Raw genomic sequence first — 26,675 nt, forward strand, 5'->3', positions numbered from 1 at the left:
GTCTTACTCTGTCGCCCAGGCTGGAGTGCAGTGGCTTAATCTTGGCTCACCGCAACCTCCATCTCCTGGATTCAAGCAATTCTCCTGCCTCAGTCTCCCGGCGCACGCTGCCACACCTGGCTAATTTTTCATATTTTAGTAAAGAAGGGGTTTCACCGTGTTGCCCAGGCTGGTCTCAAACTCCTGAACTCAGGCAATCCACCTGCTTCAGCCTCCCAAAGTGCTGGGATAACAGGCATGAGCCACCATGCCCGGCTAAAGTTTTTTCTTTATATAGCTAATCAAGTTATAAACTTTAAAATTATTCATTCATTCATTCATTCATTCATTCATTCATAAACAGAGTCTCGCTCTTTTGCCCAGGTTGGAGTGCACAGGTGCGATCTCGGCTCACTGCAGCCTCCGCCTCCTATGTTCAAGTGACTCTTCTGCCTCAGCCTTCTGAGTAGCTGGGATTACAGGCGTGTGTCACCATGCTCAGCTAATTTTTTTTGTATTTTTAGTAGAGACATGGTTTCGCCATGTTTGCCGGGCTGGTCTTGAACTCCTGACTTCAGGTGATCCCCTTGACTTGGCCTCCCAAAGTGCTGGGATTACAGGCATGAGCCACTGTGCCTGGCCTAAAATTTTTAAATTAAAAAAAAAAAATCCCAAAATGACTGGTTTAGTTAGGTAAACAGGGAGGAAAAGAAACTTTTAGCCTTCCTCCAGTATTTATGTGTTTTTTGTGCAAAAGTGGAGCCTTTTCATAATTGACTATTTTCTTTTTTTATATATATATTTATTATCCACTGCCATGTAGAATCCCAGAAGTTTTTGATATTTGAATGCCAAGAAGATTATTGATAGTTGTAAACTAAAGGAAAACCCATAAATCCTTATATAAATTATAATAACTTATTAAATCATAACAGGTTTTGGGGGGATGAAGCATGCTCTTAAAATGACATTATATATGGTAATGGCCATTTATTTTAATGGTCACTCTACTAATCTGCTGTGTGACTCTGTAGATGGCTATTTCTACATGTGGGAGTAACTGAACGTAGAATACAAACCAGGAGTGATATTTAGTTCATTTCCTACAGCTAGACTCCAAACTTTCCCACGGACACTAGGGGGCAATCCCTGCCACCACAATTCTCGAACTCTTCTTGTACTACGCCTAGAATTAAAGGAGGAGAAAAAAGGAGAAAGTTACTTTTTATACCAAAAATACTAGTTGCATGATGGATTATGTTTAGTCTATGGCCAAGTGATCAAATCATTTTTAGGACTATTGAGAATTAAGTATGTAATGCATTCTTTTCTTTGGGTTCATGCTTGCAGGCAACAACATCCTACAAGATGTATAGGATCCCAAAGGGACAACAGTAATCCAAAGGGAAATGTGTTTTATAAATGCCAATGAGAAATCAGAAATATGCAGTCAATTATTTAAAAAACAGGATAAAAGGGACATAAAAATGTGTCACCAATTCAGTACCAAAAACAAAACAACCAAGAATCTACAGTGGGTAAAGTCCTAGTTTTTGAGAAGCAGTGAAGTCTGCTAAAAAAAAAAACTGTCGGCTTTAAAGTCAGATAGATCTGAGATCCAATCTAATTTAACCATTAATTAAATGTATAACCCTGGGCAAATCACTTAACCTCTCTGACCTTGAATTTCCTTATAAATGGGAGTAAAAATACATATACCTGATGAAAGTTCTAAAAATCAAATATAATTACTTATGTAAAGTGCCTCAAATAATATGTCACACTGTGCCAATATTCAACAAATTCCCAATGTACCAACTACAGTAGGCATTGCAGAAGATATCCCCAACCCTCTAGTCGAGAGGGAAGATAAGGCATATTTTAAAATATTATGTTAAAAGGCAGTAAGAAAGAAATTCTGTCATTTGCAACAACACAGATGAACCTGTAGGATATTGTGCCAAGTGAAATAAACCAGGCACTGAAAAATCAACACATAATCTCAGTCATATATGAAATCCAAAAAAGTCAATCTCATAAAAGTAGGGAGTGGAATGGTGGTTATGGGCGGAGGAGGGTAAAGTGAATGGAGAAAGGTGAGATGTTGATCAAAGGGTACAAAGTTCCATTAGAAGAAATAAGTGTTAATGACCTATTACATAGAATGGTGACTATAATAAATAATAATGAACTGTGTATTTCAAAATTGCCAAATGAGCAGATTTTAAATGTTTTACCACAAAATACTGAGAAGTACGTGAGCTGATGGATTTGTTAATTAGCTTGATTTAATCATTCCATAATGTAAACATATATCAAAACATCACATTGCACCAGGCAGGTGACTCACACCTGTAATCCTAGCACTTTGGGAAGCCAAGGCAGGCAGATTGCTTGTGCCCAAGAGTTCAAGACCAGCCTGGGCAACACGGTGAGACCCCATATCTATCAAAAATACAAAACTTCACTGGACATGTTGGCACATACCTGTAGTCCCAGCTACTCAGGAGGCTGAGGGAGGAGGATCACCTGAGCCCAGGGAGGTCGGCGTTGCAGTGAGTCATGATCGTGCCACTACACCCCAGCCTGGGCAACAGAGTGAGACCTCGTAAAAAAAAAAAAAAAAAACCTCAAGAAACATCATGGTAGGGTGCAGTGGCTCACACCTATAATCCCAGCACTTTGGGAAGCTGAGGCAGGCTGATCACTTGAGGCCAGGAGTTTCAGACTAGCCTAGCCAACATGGTGAAGTCCCGTTTCTACTAAATATACAAAACAATTAGCCAGGTATAGTGGCAGGTGCCTGTAGTCCCAGCTACTAGGGAGGCTGAGGCAGGAGGATTGCTTGAGCCCACGAATTTGAGGCTGCGGTGAGCTCTAATTGTATCACTGCACTCCGGCCTAGGCAACGAGCGTGACCCTGTCTCTAAAATAGATACATACATAATAAAAAATAAAAACTAGGCCGGGCGCGGTGGCTCAAGCCTGTAATCCCAGCACTTCGGGAGGCCGAGATGGGCAGATCACGAGGTCAGGAGATCGAGACCATCCTGGTTAACATGGCGAAACCCCGTCTCTACTAAAAAATACAAAAAACTAGCCGGGCGAGGTGGCGGGCACCTGTAGTCCCAGCTACTAGGGAGGCTGAGGCAGGAGAATGGCGTGAACCCAGGAGGCGGAGCTTGCAATGAGTGGAGATCCGGCCACTGCATTCCAGCCTGGGTGACACAGCAAGACACCATCTCAAAAAAAAAAAAAAAAAAAACCACTTTAATATTAATAAATGCATCTTATAATGCATTTACATATTTAATATTTTCTTTCCAAATAGCTATTACATCAATAGTGCATCTTACAATTGATGGTATGTTGCATTAAGAAAATACAGTAACTAAAGACATTAAAAGTTTTATACATCAATTAGCATTTCAGTTGGGTCCCAAAGGATAGGTAAGACTTAGCAGACACAGAGGATGGTCAGTAAGGGAAGTAGGTGGTAGACACTGAGGGACTTACAAAAGCAAAGGCACAGACATAAATATGGAAATTTTCAGGCATTAATTAATAGTATAATTTAGCCAAAGCATAAAATACATGCTGGGAATAATAAAAATACAGAATCAGAAACAGGAGCTCTTCAGAGACAAATGGGAATTCAGGAAAAGTCTGCTTACTTACATTACTTCCCAATTGGGCAGTATTTCATTGATCCAAATTACCATTGCACTTGCAATATTTTCTTCCTGCTTAAATCGTTCTTTCATTATTCTTTTTCTTTTATGCGCTTCCTTAATTTCTGTTTTAAACGAGTAAAAATTATTTCAATACAAATAAGCTAGATCAAAGTCCTCTTCTCCATCTACCTAAACTCTACAAAATAGACTTTCTTAAAAAGAATATTATCATAAGAGGAAAGGAGGAAATAAGGGAGGGAGGGAAAGGGAAAGAAAGGGTGGGAAAAAGTGAAAGTAAATGAACTTGATTAACATAATTTTCTTTTCTTTGTTTTCTCTTTTTTTAGAGATGGGTCTCGCCACATTGCCCAGGTGGCCTTGAATTCCTGGACTTAAAAAAATCCTCACATCTCAGCTTCCTGAGCAGCTTGGACTACACATGTGTGCCACCATGCCCAGCTATTAACATAATTTTAAAATAACATCTCCTGTGCTACTATAAAAGTAAATGGAATAAAAAGTCAGAAAAATAATTTAAATAGATTACTTTATCACATATTTCTATTTACACTTAACCTATGAAGTCAAATTTCTTACGAATTAACTATATAAAAAACAAACAACTGTGGGCAACTAACCAATACCTATTTTCCTACAAGGGTTTATAAATTTTCTGACATAACCCACAGGACACTCAAAAATGATTTTTTCAATAGCACTTTTTAATATGGTGTTTCACTTTACTAATTAGTTTGAAATTTTAAAATGTCCCCCAAAACATATATATTAACAGTACATCTCTTACATTCTAAGGCAAAAGTTGGGGCAAGAAAATACATCTCTGAAAATCAAAGGTCACAATTTCAGAAGAAGAGATGTCTCAAATGCAGAGGCAAGTGAGTCATAAATCAAAACTTTATGTAATTTTAGAACCAGTGAGTATGTCAGAGACCAGCCAGCCAAACTGTTTTCAAACTGTTTTTTCAGATATGCCTTAGAAACCATCTTGAGGGGCAAGCAGAAGGCCAAGTAAACAATCTCTACTTTCCTTTTTTTTTTTTTGAAACAGAGTCTCACTCTGTCACCCAAGCTGCAGTGCAGTGGTGCGATCTCGGCTCACTGCAACCTCTGCCTCCCGGGATCAAGCGATTCTCCCGCCTCAGCCTCCCGAGTAGCTGGGATTACAGGGTCACACCACCATGTCCAGCTAATTTTTTGTATTTTTAGTAGAGACAAGGTTTCACCATGCTGGCCAGGCTGGTCTCAAACACCTGACCTCGTGATCCGCCCACTTCAGCCTCCCAAAGTGCTGGGGTTACGGGCGTGAGCCACCACGCCTGGCCAACAATCTCTACTTTCTTTTATTTGTTTTATGTATTCACATTCTATAAGATTTCTTGGGCAAAATGTTCCACTACTTTACCAACAACAACAAAAAAATGATGAAAGAGAAGCTTCAAAGTCCTGATTAAGCTGACCTGCCTCTCACACTTTACGCATGAGAAAACTAACATTAGGCCTGTTCAGAGTATCACACCCAGGTAGTATCACACAAGGTTAAAGCTGTGGCCATCTGATTTCTCAGTTCAATATTTTTCCTATCATAACATGCTTTAAAGATCATCCAGTACCAAAAACTATCTTACATAGTAATCATATAGTAAAAACTTTAAAAATAAATAAAAACTTAACTGGAGCCAGTTAACACACTCTAGGGAGGCCCAGGTGGGAGAACTGCTTGAGGCCAAGAGTCTGAGATCAGTCTGGGCAACACAGAGATACACCATCTCTACAAAATAACTTTAAAAAAATGAGCTGGGGCTGGGCATGGTGGCTCACGCCTGTAATTCCAGAACTCTGGGTGGCCAAGGCAGGTGGATCACTTGAGGTCAAGAGTTTGAGACCAGCCTGGTCAACATGGCAAAACCCCGTCTCTACTAAAAATACAAAAATTAGCTGGGCCTGGTGGCAGGCACCAGTAATCCCCGCCACTCTGGAGGCTGAGGTGGGAGAATCACTTGAACCCAGGAGGCGGAGGTTGCAGTGAGCCGAGATTGCGCCACTGCACTGGAGCCTGGGTGACAGAGTGAGACTTTGTCTCAAAAAAAAAAAAAAAAAAGAGCTGGGTGTGGAGGCATGCATCTACAATCCCAGCTACCAGGGAGGCTGAGGCAGGAGGATTGCTTGAGCCCACGAATTTGAGGCTGCGGTGAGCTCTAATTGTATCACTGCACTCCGGCCTAGGCAACGAGCGTGACCCTGTCTCTAAAATAGATACATACATAATAAAAAATAAAAACTAGGCCGGGCGCGGTGGCTCAAGCCTGTAATCCCAGCACTTTGGGAGGCCGAGACGGGCAGATCACGAGGTCAGGAGATCAAGACCATCCTGGCTAACCCGGTGAAACCCCGTCTCTAGTAAAAAATACAAAAAAATAGCCGGGCGAGGTGGCGAGCGTCTGTAGTCCCAGCTACTCGGGAGGCTGAGGCAGGAGAATGGCGTAAACCCGGGAGGTGGAGCTTGCAGTGAGCTGAGATCCAGCCACTGCACTCCAGCCTGGGCGACAGAGCGAGACTCCGTCTCAAAAAAAAATAAAAATAAAAAAAAATAAAATAAAATAAAAACTTAGGCTGGATGTGGTAGCTTACACCTAAAATCCCAGCACTTTGGGAGGCCGAGGTGGGCGGATCACTTGAGGTCAGGAGTTTAAGACCAGCCTGACCAACATGACGAAACCTGTCTCTACAAAAAAATACAAAAATTAACTGGGCATGGCGGTGCACGCTATGGTCCCAACTACTTGGGAGGCTGGGGTGAGAGGATCTCCTGAGCCTGGGAGACTGAGGCTGCCGTGAGCCAAGTTCGCATCACTGCACTCCAGCCTGGGTGACAGAGCAACACCCTGTCTCAAAAAGATAAAAATAAGCAATAAATAAATAAATAAAAACTGAATTGGATATGTCAGAAATATTTCGAATTCCGTAAACTACACTCAACTAATGTTTAAATAAGCAAGCCTTTTAGAAAGATATAACTAGCCTTATATATCCTATTTTTACTTAACATTAAATAAATAACTTCATTTCCAAAATAAAACCATAAAGCAGAACTGTATACCATTATAATGTTCCATTCACTGAAGTAAAAGGAAAAAAATCATTTGTTAATAAGGCATTAGATGTTAAGTCTAAAAATGTATACAGCTGTGCAATATCTTCTAAAAATGTATGTTTATCCTGAAATAACAACTGTCAGGAAATAAACACTGTTAAATTATCCTGATATTATTTTTTTTGGTTGGAGAAGAGAATGAATAAATATGTAAATTATACACATAAGAGTATGCATTTATGTGCCTAATCAAATGACACAATTGGGCCTCTGGAGAGACTCTGTAAGTCACAAAAGAGTATTTAAGTTTCAAATCATATTCTCACAGTCATATAGAAAGTTAAAATTATTAAATTATAAAATAATTAGAAATTATTAATTATAAAATATAAAAATGGTAAAAAGTGAAATTCATTAATAGATTCATGAATTATTATCTTTATATTTATAAACTCAGATAGTAGTAGTCCAAGTTTTATGACTGTAATCTCAAGATTCCTCCTATTAGTTTTGTAAAAGTACATGCAGAAAAACTATGATCCTGGTATGTCATTTTATTCCTCCTTTAGAACAAACTTAATTATAAAAATAGTAGAGAAAAATAAAAGCATGGGCAACATGGTAAAACCTCATCTCTACAAACAATACAAAAAACTAGCCAGGCGTTGTGGCATGTGCCTGTGGTCCCAGCTACTTGGGAGGCTGAGAGGTAAAAGGACTGCTTGAGCCTGGGAGGTCAGGCTACAGTGAGCTGTGAGTGCACCACTGCACACCAGGCTGGGCAACAGAGCAAGACCCTGTCTCAAAAAAAAAAAAAAAAAGAATTCAGTATCATCTTGAAGATAGACTTGATGAATTTTACCATCCATCTTCCTATTAAAATCAGAAAATTACACCATTTGGAGTTAAATTTTATACCTCGTTTTTTAGCCTCAGCCACCATCTCATCATATTCTTGTCGGTGACGTAAAGCTTCTTCCACAGATTTGGCAGGAAGATTTCTGGAAAAAAAAATGACTTAAGTCAAGACAATTTTAAAAGATTAACTTTAAACTTATTAACTTCTTTCTTTTTACACCCAGATACAAAGAATTTCTAAACTAACCTCATTTCATACATAAGGAAGTAAAAGGCTGAAAAGAACTATGCATTTTAGAACAGAATCGGAATCCAGGTTGTTAATATGTGGTGTGTGTTTGTGAATGTGCGTATTTCTATGACATGTGTATATAAGTTCGTATATATTTAAACATTTCAGATTAAAAAAAATAGATATGGGGTCTCACTATGTTGCTCAGGCTGGTCTCAAACTCCTGGGTTGAAGTGACCCTCCTGACTTAGCCTCCCAAAGTGGTGGGATACAGGTGTGAGCCACTGAGCCCAGTCCATTTCAGATTGCAGTGAATATTTTTAGGTTATTTGTTAAACCCACTTAGTAGACTTTTCTTTAGCCAACTTTTTCAGATATAATTTTCATATAATAAAATGAATAAACATATTTTAAGAGTAGTTTGATGAGTCTTGACAAATGCATATACCTGTGCAGCTAACTAACCAATCAAGATATAGAACATTCCCATCATTCCACTAAGTTTCCTTGTGGTAGCCCAATACTTATCCTCCTCACAAAATTACTTCTTTGATTTCTACCACTATAGATTAATTTGTTTCTTCTTCAAGAATTTTATAGACTCTTGTGTCTGTTTTTTTTTGTTTGTTTGTTTTGTTTTTAATTTACATTGAAGGACTAATGTCTGGCTTCTTTTGCTCAGCACAGTTTTGAAAATCATTCATGTTGTTGTATTAGTAATGTATTCCTTTTCATTGCTGAGTAGTATTCCATTTATCCATGTTTCCAGATTGGGGCTATAATTAATAAAACTACTATAAATATTAACATCAAGTTTTTGTGTAGACATTTGCTTTCATTTCCCTTAGTTAAACAAAAGTCTTGGGTTATATAGTAAATGTGGATATACCTTTACAACAAACTGTCAAACTGCTTTCCACTAATTAGAGTTTTAAGGCAACATTTTAACTAAAAACTGGATAATCCATCATTTGCATACATAGTAGTCCTCCCTCATCCTTGGGAGTTATGTTCCAAGACCTCCAGCGGATGCCTGAAACCTCATACAGTAACAAACCCTATATATACCAGGTTTTTTCCTATACATACATAACTATGATAAAGTTTAATTTAATTGAGATTAAGTTAGCCCAGCACAACATGTTGCCATCAATTGGAACACATTTTTGTTCAGATCTTCCACCCACAAATTTAACGCCTTTTCAATCATAACTAAACACCATGCACTATGGCAGTAACTTCTGCAGTTTAAGGTGCGATAGTAACACTAGCATAAATTTCTTTTTCATTCTTCACAATTTCATGGATAGAAGATTGATTCTTACCATAGATCTTAGCAACTTCAGCATATTTTTTTTTTCTTATTAATTTGAGAACTTTCACCTCTTTGCTTAAAGGAGGAACTTTACAGCTTCTCTCTGGCACATCTGAATTGTCAGCACCACTACTCTTAAGCCTTGGGGGCATTATTAAATAAAACAAGGGTTCTTTGAACACAAGCACTGTGGTGTCACCAACAGTCAATCTGACAACCAAGAAGGTTACTAAGTGAACTACCAGGTGGGTAGTGTATATAGCTCAGATAAACTGAACTCATGTCCCTGGCAGGATGCAGCAGGATAGTGTGAGATTTCATCACGCTACTCAGAATGGCACGCAATTTAAAAATTAAAAGTTATTTCTGGAATTTTCCACTTAATGTTTTCAAACCACAGTTGACTACAGGTAACTGAAATTGCCTTAAGCAAAACCGCTGATAAGGGGTAACTACTACACCGTATTTTGGTTTATCAAATCAATGGCTTCACAGAGTCAGTGATTTAGATATAAAAAATACAAAAAGAAATATACTGCTATATTGCCACTTATCCAAACATAATCACAATAATGTCCAGTTTTAGGAGTCAGTTTTTGCTTTTCGACAGGCTAGTGTGGAAAAAGGTATGTGACAAATTTTCAAATTATAAATTCTTCCTCCTCTTCTCAAATTAGTCAATTGATCAGGTAAGTTGTAGGAGGGAGAAATAAAAGTTAAGACTTCTGCTTCAGGCTATAATGGAATAAAAGAAACCAGGTCTACCCTTTCCCCTTAAATAATTAGAAAATAGACAAAATATATTAAACTATAGTTTCCAGACAACAGACACTGGGCAGCACAAGACAGTGATCTTTTGGAGAAAAGAAATAAGCAAGGTAACCCTACAAGTACCTGACATTTCCAGGTCTCAGCGGTCCATCAATCCTCCTAACATGAGGAGACAGTTCAGAGTTGGAGAGTCCAAGACAGCTAAAAGCTACAAATCAGAAAACCAGAAAAGAAGGGAGCTGCAGAAGAGTCCTCTCAAGGTTTCAGCTGAGTACTGATCTGTGCATGTGTGTGATTAAACTACGGCCAGAGAAAGAATCACCAGAAAAAAAAAAAAAAAGGACATTCTTAAAGTTCACACAAGACCAGCCAGAGTGGAAAGACCTCCTGACAGATAAGAGTACTAAGTAGAGTCCTTAGAAGAATAATGCCTCAGTAGTGAGGACAAATTATTCCTAAATTAAAAGCTATTCTGGAACCACTCTAACAAAGATTAGGTCAAAAGGATCAAACCATTTCCAAAAAACTGCAAACCAGACTAAAGCCAAAAAGTATCCAAAAGAACACACAAAAAAGTCCAGCATCCACCTATATGTAAACCACAATGTCTGACATTCAATAAAAAGAGATGTGAAGCAGAAAAACATAATGCATAATGAGAAGAAAAATTAATCAACAGTCACAATATAAAAATGTCACAGATAATAGGATTATAACACAAGGATGATAAAATAGCTGTTATAAATACACTACAGGTATACCTTACTATATTGTGATTTGCTTTACTACATTTTGCAAATATTGCATTTTTTACAAATTGAAGGTTTGTAGCAACCCTAATGTCAAGTAAGTCTATTGGTGCCATTTTTCTAACAATGTGCTCTTGTGTGTCTCTATCTCACATTATAGTAATTCTTGTAATATTCCTTTTTTTTTTTTTTTTCTTTAGAGACAGAGTTTCACTCTTGTCACCTAGGCTGGAGTGCAAAGGCGTGATCTTGGCTCACTGTTACCTCTGCCTCCCGGCTGGTTTCAAGCAATTCTCCTGCCTCAGCCTCTTGAGTAACTGGGGTTACAGGTGCCCACCACCACGCCTGGCTACATTTTTTGGTAATTTTAGTAGAGATGGAGTTTCACCATGTTGGTCAGGCTGGTCTCAAACTCCTGACCTCAGGTAATCTGCCTGCCCCGGCCTCCCAAAGTTCTGGGATTACAGGGGTGAGCCACCGCGCCCAGCCAATTCTTGCAATATTTCAAACTATTTCATTATCATTGTATCTGTTATGGTGATCTGTGGTGATTTTTGTTGTTACTATTCTAATTGTTTTGGGGCACCACACACAGTGCTAACATAAGATGGCAAATTTGTGTGCCAAGGCAAATATGTGTGTCTTACTGCTCCACAGACTGACCATTCCCATCTCTCTCCATCTCTTCAGGCATCCCTATTTCTTGGGATACAACAACATTGAAATTAGGCCAATTAATAACTCTACAATGACATCTAAGTGTTCAGGTGAAGAGTCCCATATCTCTCAATTTAAAATCAAAAGCCAGAAATAAATAGGTAAGCTTAATGAGGAAGGCATGCCAAAAGCCAAGATAGGGGGGTGAAGAAAGATGGCAGAACAGAAGCCTGCACCAATTGTACACTCTGCAGGAACACCTAATTTTAACTATCTGCATACAAGTAAGCACCTTCATTAGAACCAAAAATCAAGCAAGCAATCACAGTACCTAGTTTTAACTTCATATCGCCCAAGAGGCATTGAAGAGGGTAGGAAAGACAGTCTTAAATGGCCAACACGACCCCTCCCCCAACCCCCGGCAGTGGCTTCTTCGCTAGGAGGCAGAACCCACGCACTCAGGGGAGGAACAACACAGTGACTGAGGAATTTTGCATTGAACTTAATGCTGCCCTATCACATGGAAAGCAAAATCATGCTGAACTCAGTCAGCACCTACCCACAGAGGGACCATTTAGAACAGCACTAGCCCAGAGGGGAAGCGCCCATCCCAGAAGCTGAAACTTGAGTTTCAGCAAGCCTTGCAATCGCAGGTTAAAGTGCTCTGGGATCCTAAGTGAACTTGAAAGACAGTCTAGGACACAAGGACTGCAATTCTTAGGCAAGTCCTGATGCTATGCTAGACTTAAGAGCCAGTGGACTAGGGTAGTGCATGACACACTGAAACACCAGACAGGACAGCTGGGGGAGTGTTTATGCCACTCCTCTCTCAATCCCAGTGAAGCTTGCAGCAACAAAAGTAACTCCTTTCTTCCATTTGAGGAGAAGAGAAAGAAGGGTAAAGAGAACGTTGTCTTGCATCTTAGATACCCGTTCAGCCACAGTAAGATACGGCACCAGGCAGTGGTGAGGACCCCATCTCAGGTCCTAGCTCCTGGACGACATTTCTAGAGACACCCTAGAATAGAAGTGAACCTGCTGCCCTGAAGGGAAGAATCCAGTCCTGGCAGGATTCATCACATGCTGACTAAAGACCCCTTGGAGGCCGGGCTGGTAGCTCACACCTGTAATCCCAGCACTTTGGAAGGTCGAGGCGGGCAAATCACTGGAGGTCAGGAGTTCGAGACCAGCCTGACCAACATGGTAAAACCCCATCTCTACCAAAAACATAAAAAATTAGCCAGGTGTGGTGGCATGTGCTTGTAATCCCAGCTACTCGGGAGGCTGAGGCAGGAGAATTGCTCGAACCCAGGAGGCGGAGGTTGCAGTGAGCCAAGATCGCACCACTGTACTCCAGTCTGGACTATAGTGCAAGACTGCATCTCAAAAAAAAAAAAAAAAAAGGCCCCTTGGGCCCTGAATAATGAACAGCAATACCCAGTGGTGCAATCTCAGCTCACTGTAGCCTCCGCCTCCCATGTTGAAGTGATTCTCCTGCCTCAGTCTCCTCAGTAGGTGAGATTACAGGTACGTGCCACCTTACCCGGCTAATTTTTGTATTGCTTTTAGTAGGGACAGGGTTTCACCATGTTGGCCAGGCTGGTCTGGAACTCCTGACCTCAAGTGATTCACCCGCCTCAGCCTTCCAAAGTGCTGGGATTACAGGCGTGAGTCACTGTACCCAGCCTACTATTAAGTAGAAATATTAAACAATGACCCAATAAAAAAATAATACCTACAACAGCTTTTCAAGACATAGGCAATAAAATAAGACATAAAGACAAACAACAAGTTGGCCATTATGGTGGTTCCCGCCTATAATCCCAGGACTTTGGGAGGCCATGGCAGAATTGCTCATGCCCAGGAGTTCGAGATCAGCCTGGGCAACATAGCAAGACTTCATCTTTACTTAAAAAAAAAAAAAGAAAGAAAGAAAGAAAAAAAAAACAGCCGGGTGTGGTGGCATGCACCTGTAGTCCTAGCTACTTGGGAGTCTGAGGTGGGTAGATCAACTGGTCCCGAGAGGCCACAGTGAGCGATGACTGCACCACTGCACTCCAGCCGGGGCAACAGAGCAAGACCTTGTCTAAAAAAAAAAAAAAAAAAGGAGAAACAACAGAAGTTAAAAAAGAAACAACAAAAGTTAAAAAAAAAAGTGAAACAAAGCAGGAGGCTGAGGTTGAAGTGCAAAGTTTGTATTAGTTTTCTTTTTGCTAGTTTGTTTGTTTGCTTAAGAAATCAATGTTAAGTTGTCATCAGTTCAAAATAATGGGTTATAAGATAGTATTTGCAAGCCACATGGTAATCTCAAATAAAAAAAATTCGACAAATAACACAAAATAAAAAGCAAGAAATTAAATCATACCACCAGAAAAAAAAAAAATCACTTTCACTAAAAGAAAGACTGCAAGGAAGGAAAGAAGGATGAGAAGACCACATAACAACCAGAAAACAAATAACAAAATGGCAAGAGTAAGTTCTTACTTACCAATAACATTGAACGTAAATGGACTAAACTTTCCAATCAAAAGAGATAGAGTAACTGAATAGATTTAAAAAATAAAAAAAGACCCAATGATATGATGGCTCCAAGAAATACACTTCACCTATAAAGACATATATAGACTGAAAAGAAAGGGAGAGTAAAAGATATTCCATGACAATGGACACCAAAAAGGAGAAAGAGTAGCTATACTTATGTCAGACAAAATAGACTTCAAGACAAAAACTATAAAAAGAGACAAAGAAGGTCATTATATAATGATAAAGGGGTCAATTCAGCAAGAGGATATAACAATTGTAAATCTATATGCATCCAACACTGGAGCACCCATGTATATAAACCAAATATTATTACAGCTAAAGAGAGAGATGCACCTCAATACGATAATAGTCAGAGACTTCAACACACCACTCTCAGCACTGGATATATCTTCCAGATGGAAAATCAACAAAGAAACATTGAACTTAATTTGCTCTATAGAACAAACAGACCTAATAGATATTAACAAGATACTTCATCCAATGGCTGAATATGCATTCTTCTCCTCAGCACATGGATCATTTTCAAGGATAGACCATATGTTACTTCCTTAGTTAAAGACAAACCAAGTCTTAAAACATTCAAAAAAATGAGATAATATCAAGCATCTTCTCCAATCACAATGGAATAAAATTAGAAATCAGTAACAAGAGGAATTTTGTAAGCTATACACACACATGGAAATCAAACAATATCCTCCTGAATGACCAGTGGGTCATTGAAGGAATTAAGAAGAAAATTTAAAAATATTTTGAAACAGTCCTATTTCAGGCGGCCGGGAAGATGGCGGACATCCAGACTGAGCATGCCTACCAAAAGCAGCCAACCATCTTTCAAAACAAGAAGAGGGTCCTGCTGGGAGAAACTGGCAAGGAGAAGTTCCTGCGGTACTACAAGAACCTCGGTCTGGGCTTCAAGACACCCAAGAGGCTATTGAGGGCACTTACATTGACAAGAAATGCCCCTTCACTGGTAATGTCTCCATTTGAGGGCGGATCCTCTCTGGTGTGGTGACCAAGATGAAGATGCAGAGGACCATTGTCATCCGCCGAGACTACCTCCACTACATCTGCAAGTACAACCACTTCGAGAAGCGCCACAAGAACATGTCTGTGCACCTGTCCCCCTGCTTCAGGGACGTCCAGATCGGTGACATCGTCACAAGGGTGAGTGTCGGCCCCTGAGCAAGACAGTGCGATTCAACGTGCTAAAGGTCACCAAGGCTGCCGGCACCAAGAAGCCGTTCCAGAAGTTCTGAGGCTGGACAACGGCCCCCTCCCCACAATGAAATAAAGTTATTTTCTCATTCCCAAAAAAAAAAAAAAATTTTTTTTGAAACAAATGTTAATGGAAAGAAAACATAGCAAAACCTATGAGATACAGCAAAAGCAACACTGAAAGGGAAATTTATAGCTATAAGTGCCTACATCAAAAAAGAAGAAAAACTTCAAATAAACAACCTAACAATGCATCTTAAGGAACTAGAAAAGCTAGAGCAAACCAAATCCAAAATTAGTAAAAGAAAAGAAACCCAAAAATTAGCAGAGCATGGTGGCACATGCCTGTAGTCCCAGCTACTCAGGAGGCTGAGGTGCGAAGATGGCCTGAGCCTGGGAGGTCAAGGCTTCAGTAAGTCATTTTCATGCCAATGTACTCTAGCCTGGGTGACAAAGTAAGACCATGTCTCAACAACAACAACAACAAAAAAGAAGAAAAAAAAAGAAAAAGAGCACAAGTAAATGAGATTGAAACAAAGAAAACAATACAAAAGAACATCACAAAAAGTTGGTTTTTTGAAAAGAACTTTTCAAAAACTAAGAATTTTTTTTTAGTTTTTTTTTAGTTTTTAAGTAATTAGAAAACTAATTACAAACTTTAAAATTTTGTTTAAAATTGAAACCTTTAGCCAGACTAAGAAAAAAAGAAGACTCAAATAAGTAAAATGAGAGATGAAAAAGGAGACATTATAACTGATACCACACAAATTCAAAGGATTGTTTGTGGTTACTATGAGCAACTCTGTGCCAATAAATTGGAAAATCCAGAGAAAATGGATAAATTCCTAGACACATACAACCTACCAAGATTGAATCATGAAGAAATACAAAACCTGAACAGACCAATATCAAGTTACAATGGAACAAAACATTTTAATTATGGAGTTGTAATTAAAAGTCTCCCAGTAAAGAAAAGCCCAAGACCTGATGACTTCACTGCTGAATTCTACCAAACATTTAAAGAAGAATTGAACTGACAACAATGCTACTCAAATTACTCTGAAAAATAGAGGAGGGAATTCTTATGAACTCATTCTATGAGGCCAGTATTACCTTGATACCCAAACAAGACAAAGACACACCAAAAAAAAAAAAAGGAAAACTACGGGCCAATATTCCTGACAAATATGGATGCAAAAATCCTCAACAAAATACTAGCAAACTGAATTAAACAATACATTCAAAAGATAATTCATCATGACCAAGTGAGACTTATCCCTGGAATGTAAGTATATTTCAATATATGCAAATCAATCAATGTGATACATCATATCAATAGAAAGAAAGACAAAAACCATATAATTTCAACTGATGCTGAAACATGTGATAAAATTCAACATCCCTTCATGATAAAAGCCCTCGAAAAACTGGGGACAGAAGGAACATACCTCAAAATAATAAAAGCCATATACAACAGACCCACAGTATCATATTTAATAGGAAAAAACTGAAAGCCTTTCTTCTAAAATCTGGAACAAAACAAGGCTGCAGATTTACACCACCATTATTCAACATAGTACTGCAAGTCCTACCTAGAGCAATCAGACAAGAGAAGGAAATAAAGGGTATCCAAATTGTCAAGGAAGAAATCAAATTATCCTTGTTTGCAGATGAGATAATCTTATATTTGGAAAGTCCAAAGACTCTACCAAAAAACTATTAAAAATTATAAACAAATTCAGTAACGTTGCAGGATAAAAAATCGAGACAAAAATCAGTAATATTTCTATATGCCAACACTGAACAATCTGAAAAATAAGAAAGTAATCCCATTTATAATAGCCACAAATAAAATTAAATACCTAGGAATTAACCAAATAAGTAAAAGGTCTTCTTTTACTTAAAACAATAACAACTGTAAAACACTGATAAAAGAAATTGAAGAGGACACCAAAAAATGGAAAAATATTCCATGTTCATGGATTAGAAGAATCAACATTGTTAAAATGTCCATACTACCCTAAGCAATCTACAGATTCAATGCAAACCCTATCAAAACACCAATGACATTCTTCACAGAAATAGAAAAAACAATCCTAAAATTTGTATGCAACCAAAAAAGACTGAAAATAGCCAAAGCTATTTTGAGCAAAAAGAACAAAACTGGCCAGGTACAGTGGCTCACGCCTGTAATCCCAGCACTTTGGGAGGCCAAGGCAGGCAGATCACCTGAGATTGGGAGTTCGAGACCATCCTGACCAACATGGAGAAACCCGGTCTCTCCTAAAGATACAAAATTAGCTAGGTGTGGTGGCCTGTAATCCCAGCTGCTTGGGAGGCTGAGGCAGGAGAATCGCTTGAACCTAGGAGGCGGAGGTTGCAGTGAGCCGGAGATCGCGCCATTGCACTACAGCCTACAAGAGGGAAACTCCATCTCAAAAAAAAAAGAACAAAACTGAATAAATCCCATTATCTGACTTCAAATTATACTTACAGAGCTACAGTAACCAAAACAGCATGGTACTGGCATAAAAACAGAAACATAAACCAATGGACAGAACAGAGAACCCAGAAACAAATCCAGACATCTACTGATAATCTGTCATTTTTGACAAAGGTGCCAAGAACATACATTTGAGAAAAAAGTCTCTTCAATAAATGATACTAGGAAAATTGGATTATCATGTGCAGAAGACTAAAACTAGACCCCTATCTCTCACCATGTATAAAAATCAAATCAAATAGATTAAAGACTTAACTCTAAGATCTCAAACTATGAAACTACCAGAAGAAAACATTGGGGAAACTCTCCAGGACACTGGACTGGGCAAAGATTTCTTGATTAATACCTCACAAGCACAGGCAGCCACAGCATAAATGAACAAATGAGATCACATCAAGTTAAAAACGTTTTGCAAAGCAAGACAAACAAAAACAAAACCAATAAACAGAATGGGAGAAAATATGTGCAAACTACCTGTCTGACAAGGGATTAATATAACAACTAGAATACATAAGGAGCTCAAGCTTATATATCCACAGGGATAAATCTAAAAATCCAATTTAAAAAATGGGTAAAAGATTTGAATAGACATTTTTTCAAAAGAAGACATACAAATGGCAAACAGCCATATTCGAAGGTGCCTAACATCACTGATCAGAGAAATGCAAATCAAAACTACAATGAAATATCATCTCAACCCAGTTAAAATGACTTTTATCAAACAGGCAATATCAAATGCTGAAGAAGACATGGGGAAAAGGGAACCGTTGTACACTGTTGGAGATAATGGAAATTAGTACAACCACTATGGAGAACAGTTTGGAGGTTCCTCAGAAAACTAAAAATGGAGCTACTGCATGATCCAGCAATCCCACTGCTAGGTATATACCCAAAAGAAAGGCAATCAGAATATCAAAGAAATATCTGCACTGCACTCCCATGTTTATTGCAGCACTATTCACAGTAGCCAAGATTTGGAAGCAACAACCTGTGTCCATCAACAGACGAGTGGGTAAAGAAAATGTGGTTCACAGGAGGTGGAGGCTGCAGTGAGCCGAGATTGTGCCACTGTACACTATACTCCAGCCTGGAAATCAGAGTGAGACTCTGACTCAAAAAAAAAAAAAAAAAAAAAAAGAATATGTGGTTCACATAGACAATGGAGTATTATTCATCCACAAAAAGGAATGAGATCCTGTCATTTGCAACAATATGGATAGAAATGGAAATCATGATGTTAAGTAAATAGCCAGGCACAGAAAAATATCACATTTTCTCACTTATTTGTAGAGCTAAAAATTAAAACATTGAAATCACGGAGATAGAGAGTAGAAACATGGTTACCTAAGGCTGGGAAGGATAGTAGTGGGGCAGGGAGAAAGTGAGGATGGTTAATAGATTTTTAAAACTAGAAAGAATGGGCCAGGCACTGTGACTCATGCCTGTAATCCCAGCACTTTGGGAGGCTGAGGCAGGCAGATCACCTGAGGTTGGGAGTTCACAACCAGCATGACCAACATGGAGAAACCCTATCTGTACTAAAAATACAAAATCAGCTGAACATGGTGGTGCATGCCTATAATCCCAGCTACTCGGGAGGCTGAGGCAGCAGAATTGCTTGAACCTGGGAGGCAAAGGTTGCAGTGAGCCGAGATCGCTCCATTACACCCCAGCCTGGGTGGGCAACAAGAGCGAAACTCCATCTCAAAAAAAAAAAATACAGTAAGAATGAATAAGACCTAGTATTTGACAGTACATCAGGATGACTATAGTCAAAAATAATGTAATTGTACATTTAAAAATAATTATGTAGCCATAAAAAAAAACAAGATCATGTCTTTTGCGGGAACGAAAATGGGAACCATTGATGGAGCCAGAGGCTATTATCTTCCACAAACTAACGCAGGAACAGAAAACCAAATACCGCATGTTCTCACTTATAAGTGAGAGCTAAATGATGAGAACTTCTGAACACAAAGAAGGAAACAACAGATACTGGGGTCTACTTAAGGGTGGAAGGGTGGGAGGAGGGAGAGGAGTAGAAAAGGTAACTATTGGATACTGGGCTTAATTCCTTGGTGATAAAATAATCTGTACAACAAACCTCCATGACATGAGTTTCCCTATGTAATAAACCTTCACATGTATCCTGGAACCTAACATAGAATTTGGAAAACAAAAAGAAAAACGAGAAAATAAAAATAACTAAAAGATTATAATTGGATTGCTTATTACACAAAGAATAAATGCTCAAGCGGATGGGTACCCCATTTACAATGATGTGATTATTATGCACTTGCACACTTGTATCAAAGTATCTCATTTATCCCATAAATATATGTATCTACTATGTACCCACAAAAAATAAAAATGAAATTTTTTAAAAAGCCAAGATAGGCCAAAAGCTTGGCCTCTTCAGCCAGTTAGGCAAGTGGAGAATGTAATGGAAAAATTCTTGAAGGAAATTAAAAGCGCTAATCAATGAACACACAAATGGTAAGAAAGCAAAACAGCCTTATTGCTGAGAAAGTGTGAGTGGTGTAGATAAAAGACCAAACCAGTCACAACATTTGCGTAAGCCAAAGCAAGGCCCTAACTCTCTTCAATTCTATGAAAGGTGAGAGAGGTGAAGAAGTTACAGAAGAAAAGCTGGAATCTAGCAGAGATCAGTTAATGAAGTCTAAGAAAAAAACTGTTTACACACATAGAAGTGCAAGATGAAGCAGCAAGTGCTGACGGAAAAGCTGTAGCAAGTTATCCAGAAGATACGCTAAGATCACTGATGAAGGTGGCTACTCTAAACAGATTTTCAATGTAGACAAAACAGCCTTCTCATCGAGGACTTTCAAAGCAAGAGAGAAATCAATGCCTGCTTCAAAGGACAGGCTGACTCTCTTCTTAGGGGCTAATGTAACTGGTGACTTTAAGTTGAAGCCAATGCTCATGGACCATTCTGAAAATCCTAGGGCCCTTAAGAATAATTCTAAATCTACTCTACCTGTGCTCAATAAAGCCTGGATGACAGGACATCTGTTTACAGCATGGTTAAAAGAATATTTTAAGACTATTGATGAGTCCCACTGCTCAGAAAAAAAAAAAAAAAAAAAAGATTCCTTTGAAAGCAATACTGCTTATTAACGATGCACCTAGTTACTAAAGAGCTCTGATGGAGATGTACAAAAAGATGAATGCTGTTTTCATGCCTGCCAACACAACATTCATTCTGCAGCCTGTGGATGAAGAAGCAATTTTGGCTTTCAAGTCTTTTTTTTTTTTTTTTTTTTTTAGACAGGGTCTGGCTCTGCTGCCCAGACTGGAGTGCAGTGGCGTAATCATGGCTCACTACAACCTCTGCCTCTCAGACTCAAGCAATCCTCCCACCTCAGCCTCCCAAGTAGCTGGGAATACAGTTGTGTGCTACCACACCTGGCTAATTATATATATATATATATATATATATAGAGAGAGAGAGAGAGAGAGAGAGTAGAGACAAGGTTTTGCTGTGTTGCCCAGACTGGTCTTGAACTCCTGGACTCAAGCGATTCACCCACATCAGCCTCCCAAAGTGTGAGGATTACAGGCATGAGCCACTGCGCCCAGCCTCAACTCTTATTACTAAAGAAATACATTTTGTAAGGCTATAGCTGCCACAGATCGTTGATTCTTCTACTGGTTCTGGGCAATGTAAGTTTATATACATTGTTTTTTATATAGGCAGAAGTGAGTATGAACATAAAAAGAAGGGAAACAAGACCCAAATAAAAATGTAACAAATGAAAAATACAATTTCTAAAATGAAAAACACACAAGATAGAGCAATGGGACTGACAGCAGAGTATACACTGCAGAAGAAAAAAATTCAGTGAACTTGAAAATACAATAGCAAACTACAGAAAATGAAATACACAGAGAAAAAGACCAAAAAAAAAAAAAAAAGGAAGGGAAAGAGAGAGTGAGAGCATCTAAATGAGCTATGGGACACGGACACTATCAAGCAACATATATTTAGGCATCTCAGAAGAAAGGTGGGTGGGGGCAAAACAAAAAGACAGAAGAAGAAACAAAGGCTAAACTTTTCCTAAAGTTTATAGAAAACTATAAATGCAAATGCAAAGATACATTAGGCCTAGCAAACCCGAAAGAGAAGGAATATGAAAAAAAAAAAATAAGAAAGCATATCATAATCAAATTGAGGAATATCAGAGATAGAAAAATTCTTAAAAGCACTCAAAAGAAAAAAAATTCACTGCCAATGGACTAGTATTAATACAATAAGAAATGTTAAAAGAATCTTCTTCAGGCAGAAGAAAAATAATACCACATGGAAATTTGCAGTAGTAAAGAGAGCACTGGTAGTCCATGGTATGTAACCTAGCAACAGAGATTAGCAAAATAACCCCACTGGATACTCCTAATCAACCACTAATAAGAAGCAAAAAGCTGGGTGATGATGTACATGTTACTTTTGAACATATTTGGAAAACTAAAAAATTTAATAAGATTGGCTGGTTGCTCCTAATGTCATTAGACAAAGTGGAAAAAGAAAAGGATGAACTCAGAGATTTGAATTCCCACCTTAAGCACCACATAAATGACTAAAAGCTTCTACCTTGAGGACCCTCATATCCTATAGTAGCAGGTTGCAACTGCTGAAAATCAAATACAGAATCTCATTCTATGACTGGCTGAACTACAACAAATTTGAACTCCCAGCCTCGCAAGGTGTCTACTGTTAAAGTGAGGGCAATGTTTGGGAAATAATGGGATCCTGAAAGTTGAAATAGGTATACATGGGAAGACCTCGATGAAGCTGGGGACACTGAGCTTCTAAACTCTGCTGAATTTTCTTTGCCAGTAGAAGAGGCCTCTCCACACCATCTGAAGGTGATCAATCCTGCATTGCCTAAGGAAATGGTAATTGCCTTCCCTGATGCAGTTGCCCTGCAAGACAATGATGATTCTCCTCAGGACCTAGCCTTACTACCCTTTTGCTTCTAGGCCTATAACTAAACTCAAGACTCAGCAGGCTCCTAAAAGTGAGTTACAAAGTGAGACCCATGAGGAGGCATAATATACTCCAAAAGAACTATTTGAGTTTTTAAATTTATACACATAGAAATCTGAGGAACAAATATGGGAATGGACATTAAGAGTATAAGATAATGGTGGAAAGAACAAGGACTGATATAAGATAAAGCTGGATCAGGATACATTTATATGGGCTCACTAAGCAGAGATGCTGTACTTAATGCTACAGCCCAGAGAATTAGAAAGGGGCTCTAATAGTTTGGTTGGTTGATTGGCTAAAACATGGACCAAAAGGTGGCCCACACTGAAGCGAGGGGGAAATGTCAGACCTGCTTTGGTTTAACGTAGAGGAAGGAAATCAAAGGCTCAGGGACATGGGAATGTCAGAACAGGTTTGTCATTTAAAACCCGCTCATCTATACAGGAAGGGTCCAGAAAACACACTTGTCTCTTTTTAAAATTTATTTTTAATTTTAAAAAATTTTCATGGAGACAGCAGCTCCCTACGTTGCCCAGACTGGTCTCAAATTCCTGGGCTCAAGTGATCCTCCCATCTTGGCCTCCCAAAGTGCTAGGATTACACTCATGAGCCATTGTACCCCAGAGATGACATATTTTTCTCTTTTTTTTTGAGACAGAGTCTTGCTCCGTGGCCCAGGCTGGAGCGCAGTGGCACGATCTCAGCTCACTGCAAGCTCTGCCTCCCAGGTTCACATCATTCTCCTGCCTCAGCCTCCCGAGTAGCTGGGACTACAGGCGCCCGCCACCATGTCCGGCTAATTTTTTGTATTTTTAGTAGAGACAGGGTTTCACTGTGTTAGACAGGATGGTCTCGATCTCCTGACCTCATGATCCGTCCGCCTCGGCCTCCCAAAGTGCGAGGATTACAGCCACAGATGACATATTTTTCACTGCAATTGTGAGAAATAAAATTGTGATGGGAGCCCCAGCATTCTTGAAGAACTCTGTGATTACTTTTTTGTAAGCCAGACCTTCCAGGGCGAACTGCAGTCACTGAACTGGGAAACCTAAATGCAATGGGAATAACTGAATCCTGGGGTGACAGGGACCAAGTGGCAGCACTCAACCACCAAAGCAAAGTGAGCGTAATTACCATAATGAACAGCAGAGTCAAAGTAGCAATCAGAGTAGTATGACTTGCACAAACCTATCCTGTTGGCTAGTTGATACAATGTTGCTAGAAGTGAAAAAAAGAAACCTACTACATTCTTAGTTGATCTATATAAGCAGAAAAGTGCTAGGTCAAGAGAATAAAAGTCCATCCTGAATCATGAAGACCAACAGCCCCTCAGTCACTCCCCAGACTTGAGCCAGTTTACAGACCCAGAATCCTTTGAATGCAGAAGATGATGGGTCCCCTTGAGAGGACTCCAATACACTACCAAAATTTTACACCATTAATCTTTCTCCCAGCCTTCCCCAAAGGGGCCTTTTACTGGGTAACTATTCATTAGGTAAAAGAAAACAATCAGATCGTTCAGGGACTACTGGATATCGGCTCTGATCTGACACTGATTGCAAGAGACCCAAAATGTTACCATAGTCCAGAGTCAAAGTCGAGGTATGCAGAGGTCAGGCGATTAGTGGAGTTTTAGCTCAAGTCTGTCTTACTGTGGGTCCAGTGGGTCCCCAAGCCCATTCTGTGGTTAGCATAAGGTCAGCATGAAAATAAAGTTTCTTCTGAATATGGTGAAAGATATCGCCCCTTGTCTTTGATACATGGAGCCACCATACTAGCGTGCAACTACTTAATTTGGGCTACTTACACACTTAAATTCTTGTGTATTTAGGCTACTATTTGGGGAGTCTCTTACGTGTAGTTGAATGTAACTACTTAATCATATACCAGTTAATCAATGATGATGCTCTAAAGGTCAAAAGCCATCACAAACTCCAACCACATTTCAAATCCATGGAGTTTAGTCCTCACATCCAGATCCATTGAATCTTATAATTCCTAGTATTGCCTGCACATACTAACTGCCTTAAATCTTGCAAATCGATTCTGTCCAAAGCTGCTTTCTACCTAAGTCATAAGACCAACTATTAACTCCAAAATCCTAGCCTTAAGTCTCTCTTATTTCCTTTTACAAGCTATTCTGCTTGCCTCTCTGTATTTCTGTAAAAGAATAATGGATTTAACTGTTCCTAAATTTCAGATAAAGTGCTTCCTAGAATTACAAAGGATGTGAAGATAAAAGCAATGATGGATTCCATATAGTTTCATGCAACATAATTACAATATCCCTTTTCATTATGTTAATACTTGAAAAAAAACTTTATTTACTGTAAAGAAAATAAGACCACATGAAAAAATAGTAGCTAAATATAAATCTAGTTTTCGGGTAAACAGTGATACTGGACTCTGGGTAATATTACTTTTTTTCTTTTGCTTCTACATCCCAGAGCAGTACATACCTTTCTGGAATTATTAATCTTTTGAACCTATACTCCCTTCTTTTGCTTTTATAGTCCTCTTAACAACTTTGCAATGAATTCCTCTATTAAAGTTCCTCTATTTGAAATTACTACATTGATTTGTTTTTCTGACTGGACTCAGAGCCCTTAAGATACAGAAAATTGTTTAATTGATAGCTGTACCTCATTTACCTTTAGAAACTTTCATTTTACCATTCGAAAAACAGCTTAATTTAAATCACATTTCCAGTTTTTTGGTGTTTTTTTTTTGAGACAGAGTCTCGCTCTGTCACCAGGCTGGAGTGCAGTGGCACAATCTCTGCTCACTGCAACATCCACCTCTCGGGTTCAAGCGATTCTCCTACCTCTGCCTCCTGAATAGCTGGGACTACAGGTGCACGCCACCATGCCCAGCTAATTTTTGTATTTTAGTAGAGATGGGGTTTCACCATGTTGGCCAGGATAGTCTCGATCTTTTGAACTCATGATCTGCCCCCGCCTCGGCCTCCCAAAGTGATGGGATTACAGGTGTGAGCCACCATGTCCAGCCTACATTTCCAGTTTAACTACAAATCCCGCCTTTAAGATTTCTAACCACCTGCTAGCTTCCACCAAATAGGCCTGATTCTTCTCTTCGCATAAGATGAAATGCTCCTGGTGTGAAGCTTAATCCCTTTTGCAACTGCAATCTCTGTCATTTCATTTTTTTTGAGACAGGGTCTCACTCTGTCACCCAGGCTGGAGCACAGTGGCGCAATCACAGCTCACTGTAACCTCAAACTCCTGGGCTCAGGAAATCCTCCCAAGTAGGCTAGGACTACAGGTATGTATGACCACACCCTGGCTTATTTTTGGTAGAGACAGAGTATCACTATTTTGCATAGGCTGGTCTTGAATTCCTGGCCTCAAGTGATCCTCCTGCTTCGGCCTCCCAAAGTGCTGGGATTATGGATGGGAGCCACCACGCCTAGCTCCTCTGTTGTTTCTTTTCTACAAGTCATGGCAAACGATTTGCTGGGCACAGTTTAGGAGATCTAGTCATCTATTTAATAAGGTGAAATTTGTAGATGGTCTATACCCCTGGTCCCCAACCTTTATAGTACCAGAGACCAGTTTCATGGAAGACAATTTTCCCATGGGCTGAGATGGGAGGATGATTTTAGGATGATTCAGGTGCATTACATTTATTGTGCACTTTATTTCTATTATTATTACATTGCAATATGTAATAATTATACAACTCATCATAATGTAGAATCAGTGGGAGCCCTGAGCTTCTTTTCCTGCAACTAGACAGTCCCATCTGGGGGTGATGGGAAAAGGTGACAGATCATCAGGCATTAGATTTTCATAAGGACCACACAACCTAGATCTCTCTCACACACAGTTCACAATAGGGTTCATGCTCCTATGAGAATCTAAGGTTGCCGCTGACCTGACAGGAGATGGAGCTCAAGCAGTAACACAAGTAATGGGGAGCAGCTGTAAATACTGATGAAGTTTCGCTTGCTTGCTCACTCACTCACTCACTCATTCACTCACTCACTCACTGCTCACCTCCTGCTGTGCAGCCCAGTTCCTAATCAGAATCAGTCTTTG

At 39.2% G+C, this 26,675-nt stretch overlaps 1 protein-coding gene and 1 pseudogene across 2 annotated transcripts in view; one reads left to right on the forward strand and one right to left on the reverse strand.

Moving 5' to 3' along the window:
- The window catches only part of TBC1D12 (TBC1 domain family, member 12), a 117,473-nt gene that overhangs the window by 53,063 nt on the left and 37,735 nt on the right, over window positions 1-26,675 (reverse strand). Inside the window, exons 3-5 of the mRNA XM_011988459.1 lie at window positions 7,684-7,766; window positions 3,658-3,775; window positions 1,059-1,165 (exon numbers count right to left, since the gene is read on the reverse strand). Of these exons, the coding sequence (XP_011843849.1) occupies window positions 1,059-1,165; window positions 3,658-3,775; window positions 7,684-7,708 (250 nt within the window). The 5' untranslated portion in view covers window positions 7,709-7,766. The remainder of the gene's footprint in view (window positions 1-1,058; window positions 1,166-3,657; window positions 3,776-7,683; window positions 7,767-26,675) is intronic.
- LOC105545512 lies at window positions 14,661-15,215 on the forward strand (annotated as a pseudogene). The gene has a single exon (XR_001006936.1). The product of XR_001006936.1 is annotated as a 40S ribosomal protein S11-like (transcript).

The sequence above is a fragment of the Mandrillus leucophaeus genome, unplaced genomic scaffold (assembly GCF_000951045.1).
Source record: "Mandrillus leucophaeus isolate KB7577 unplaced genomic scaffold, Mleu.le_1.0 Scaffold331, whole genome shotgun sequence".
In the NCBI taxonomy this organism is placed as follows: Eukaryota; Metazoa; Chordata; class Mammalia; order Primates; family Cercopithecidae; genus Mandrillus; species Mandrillus leucophaeus.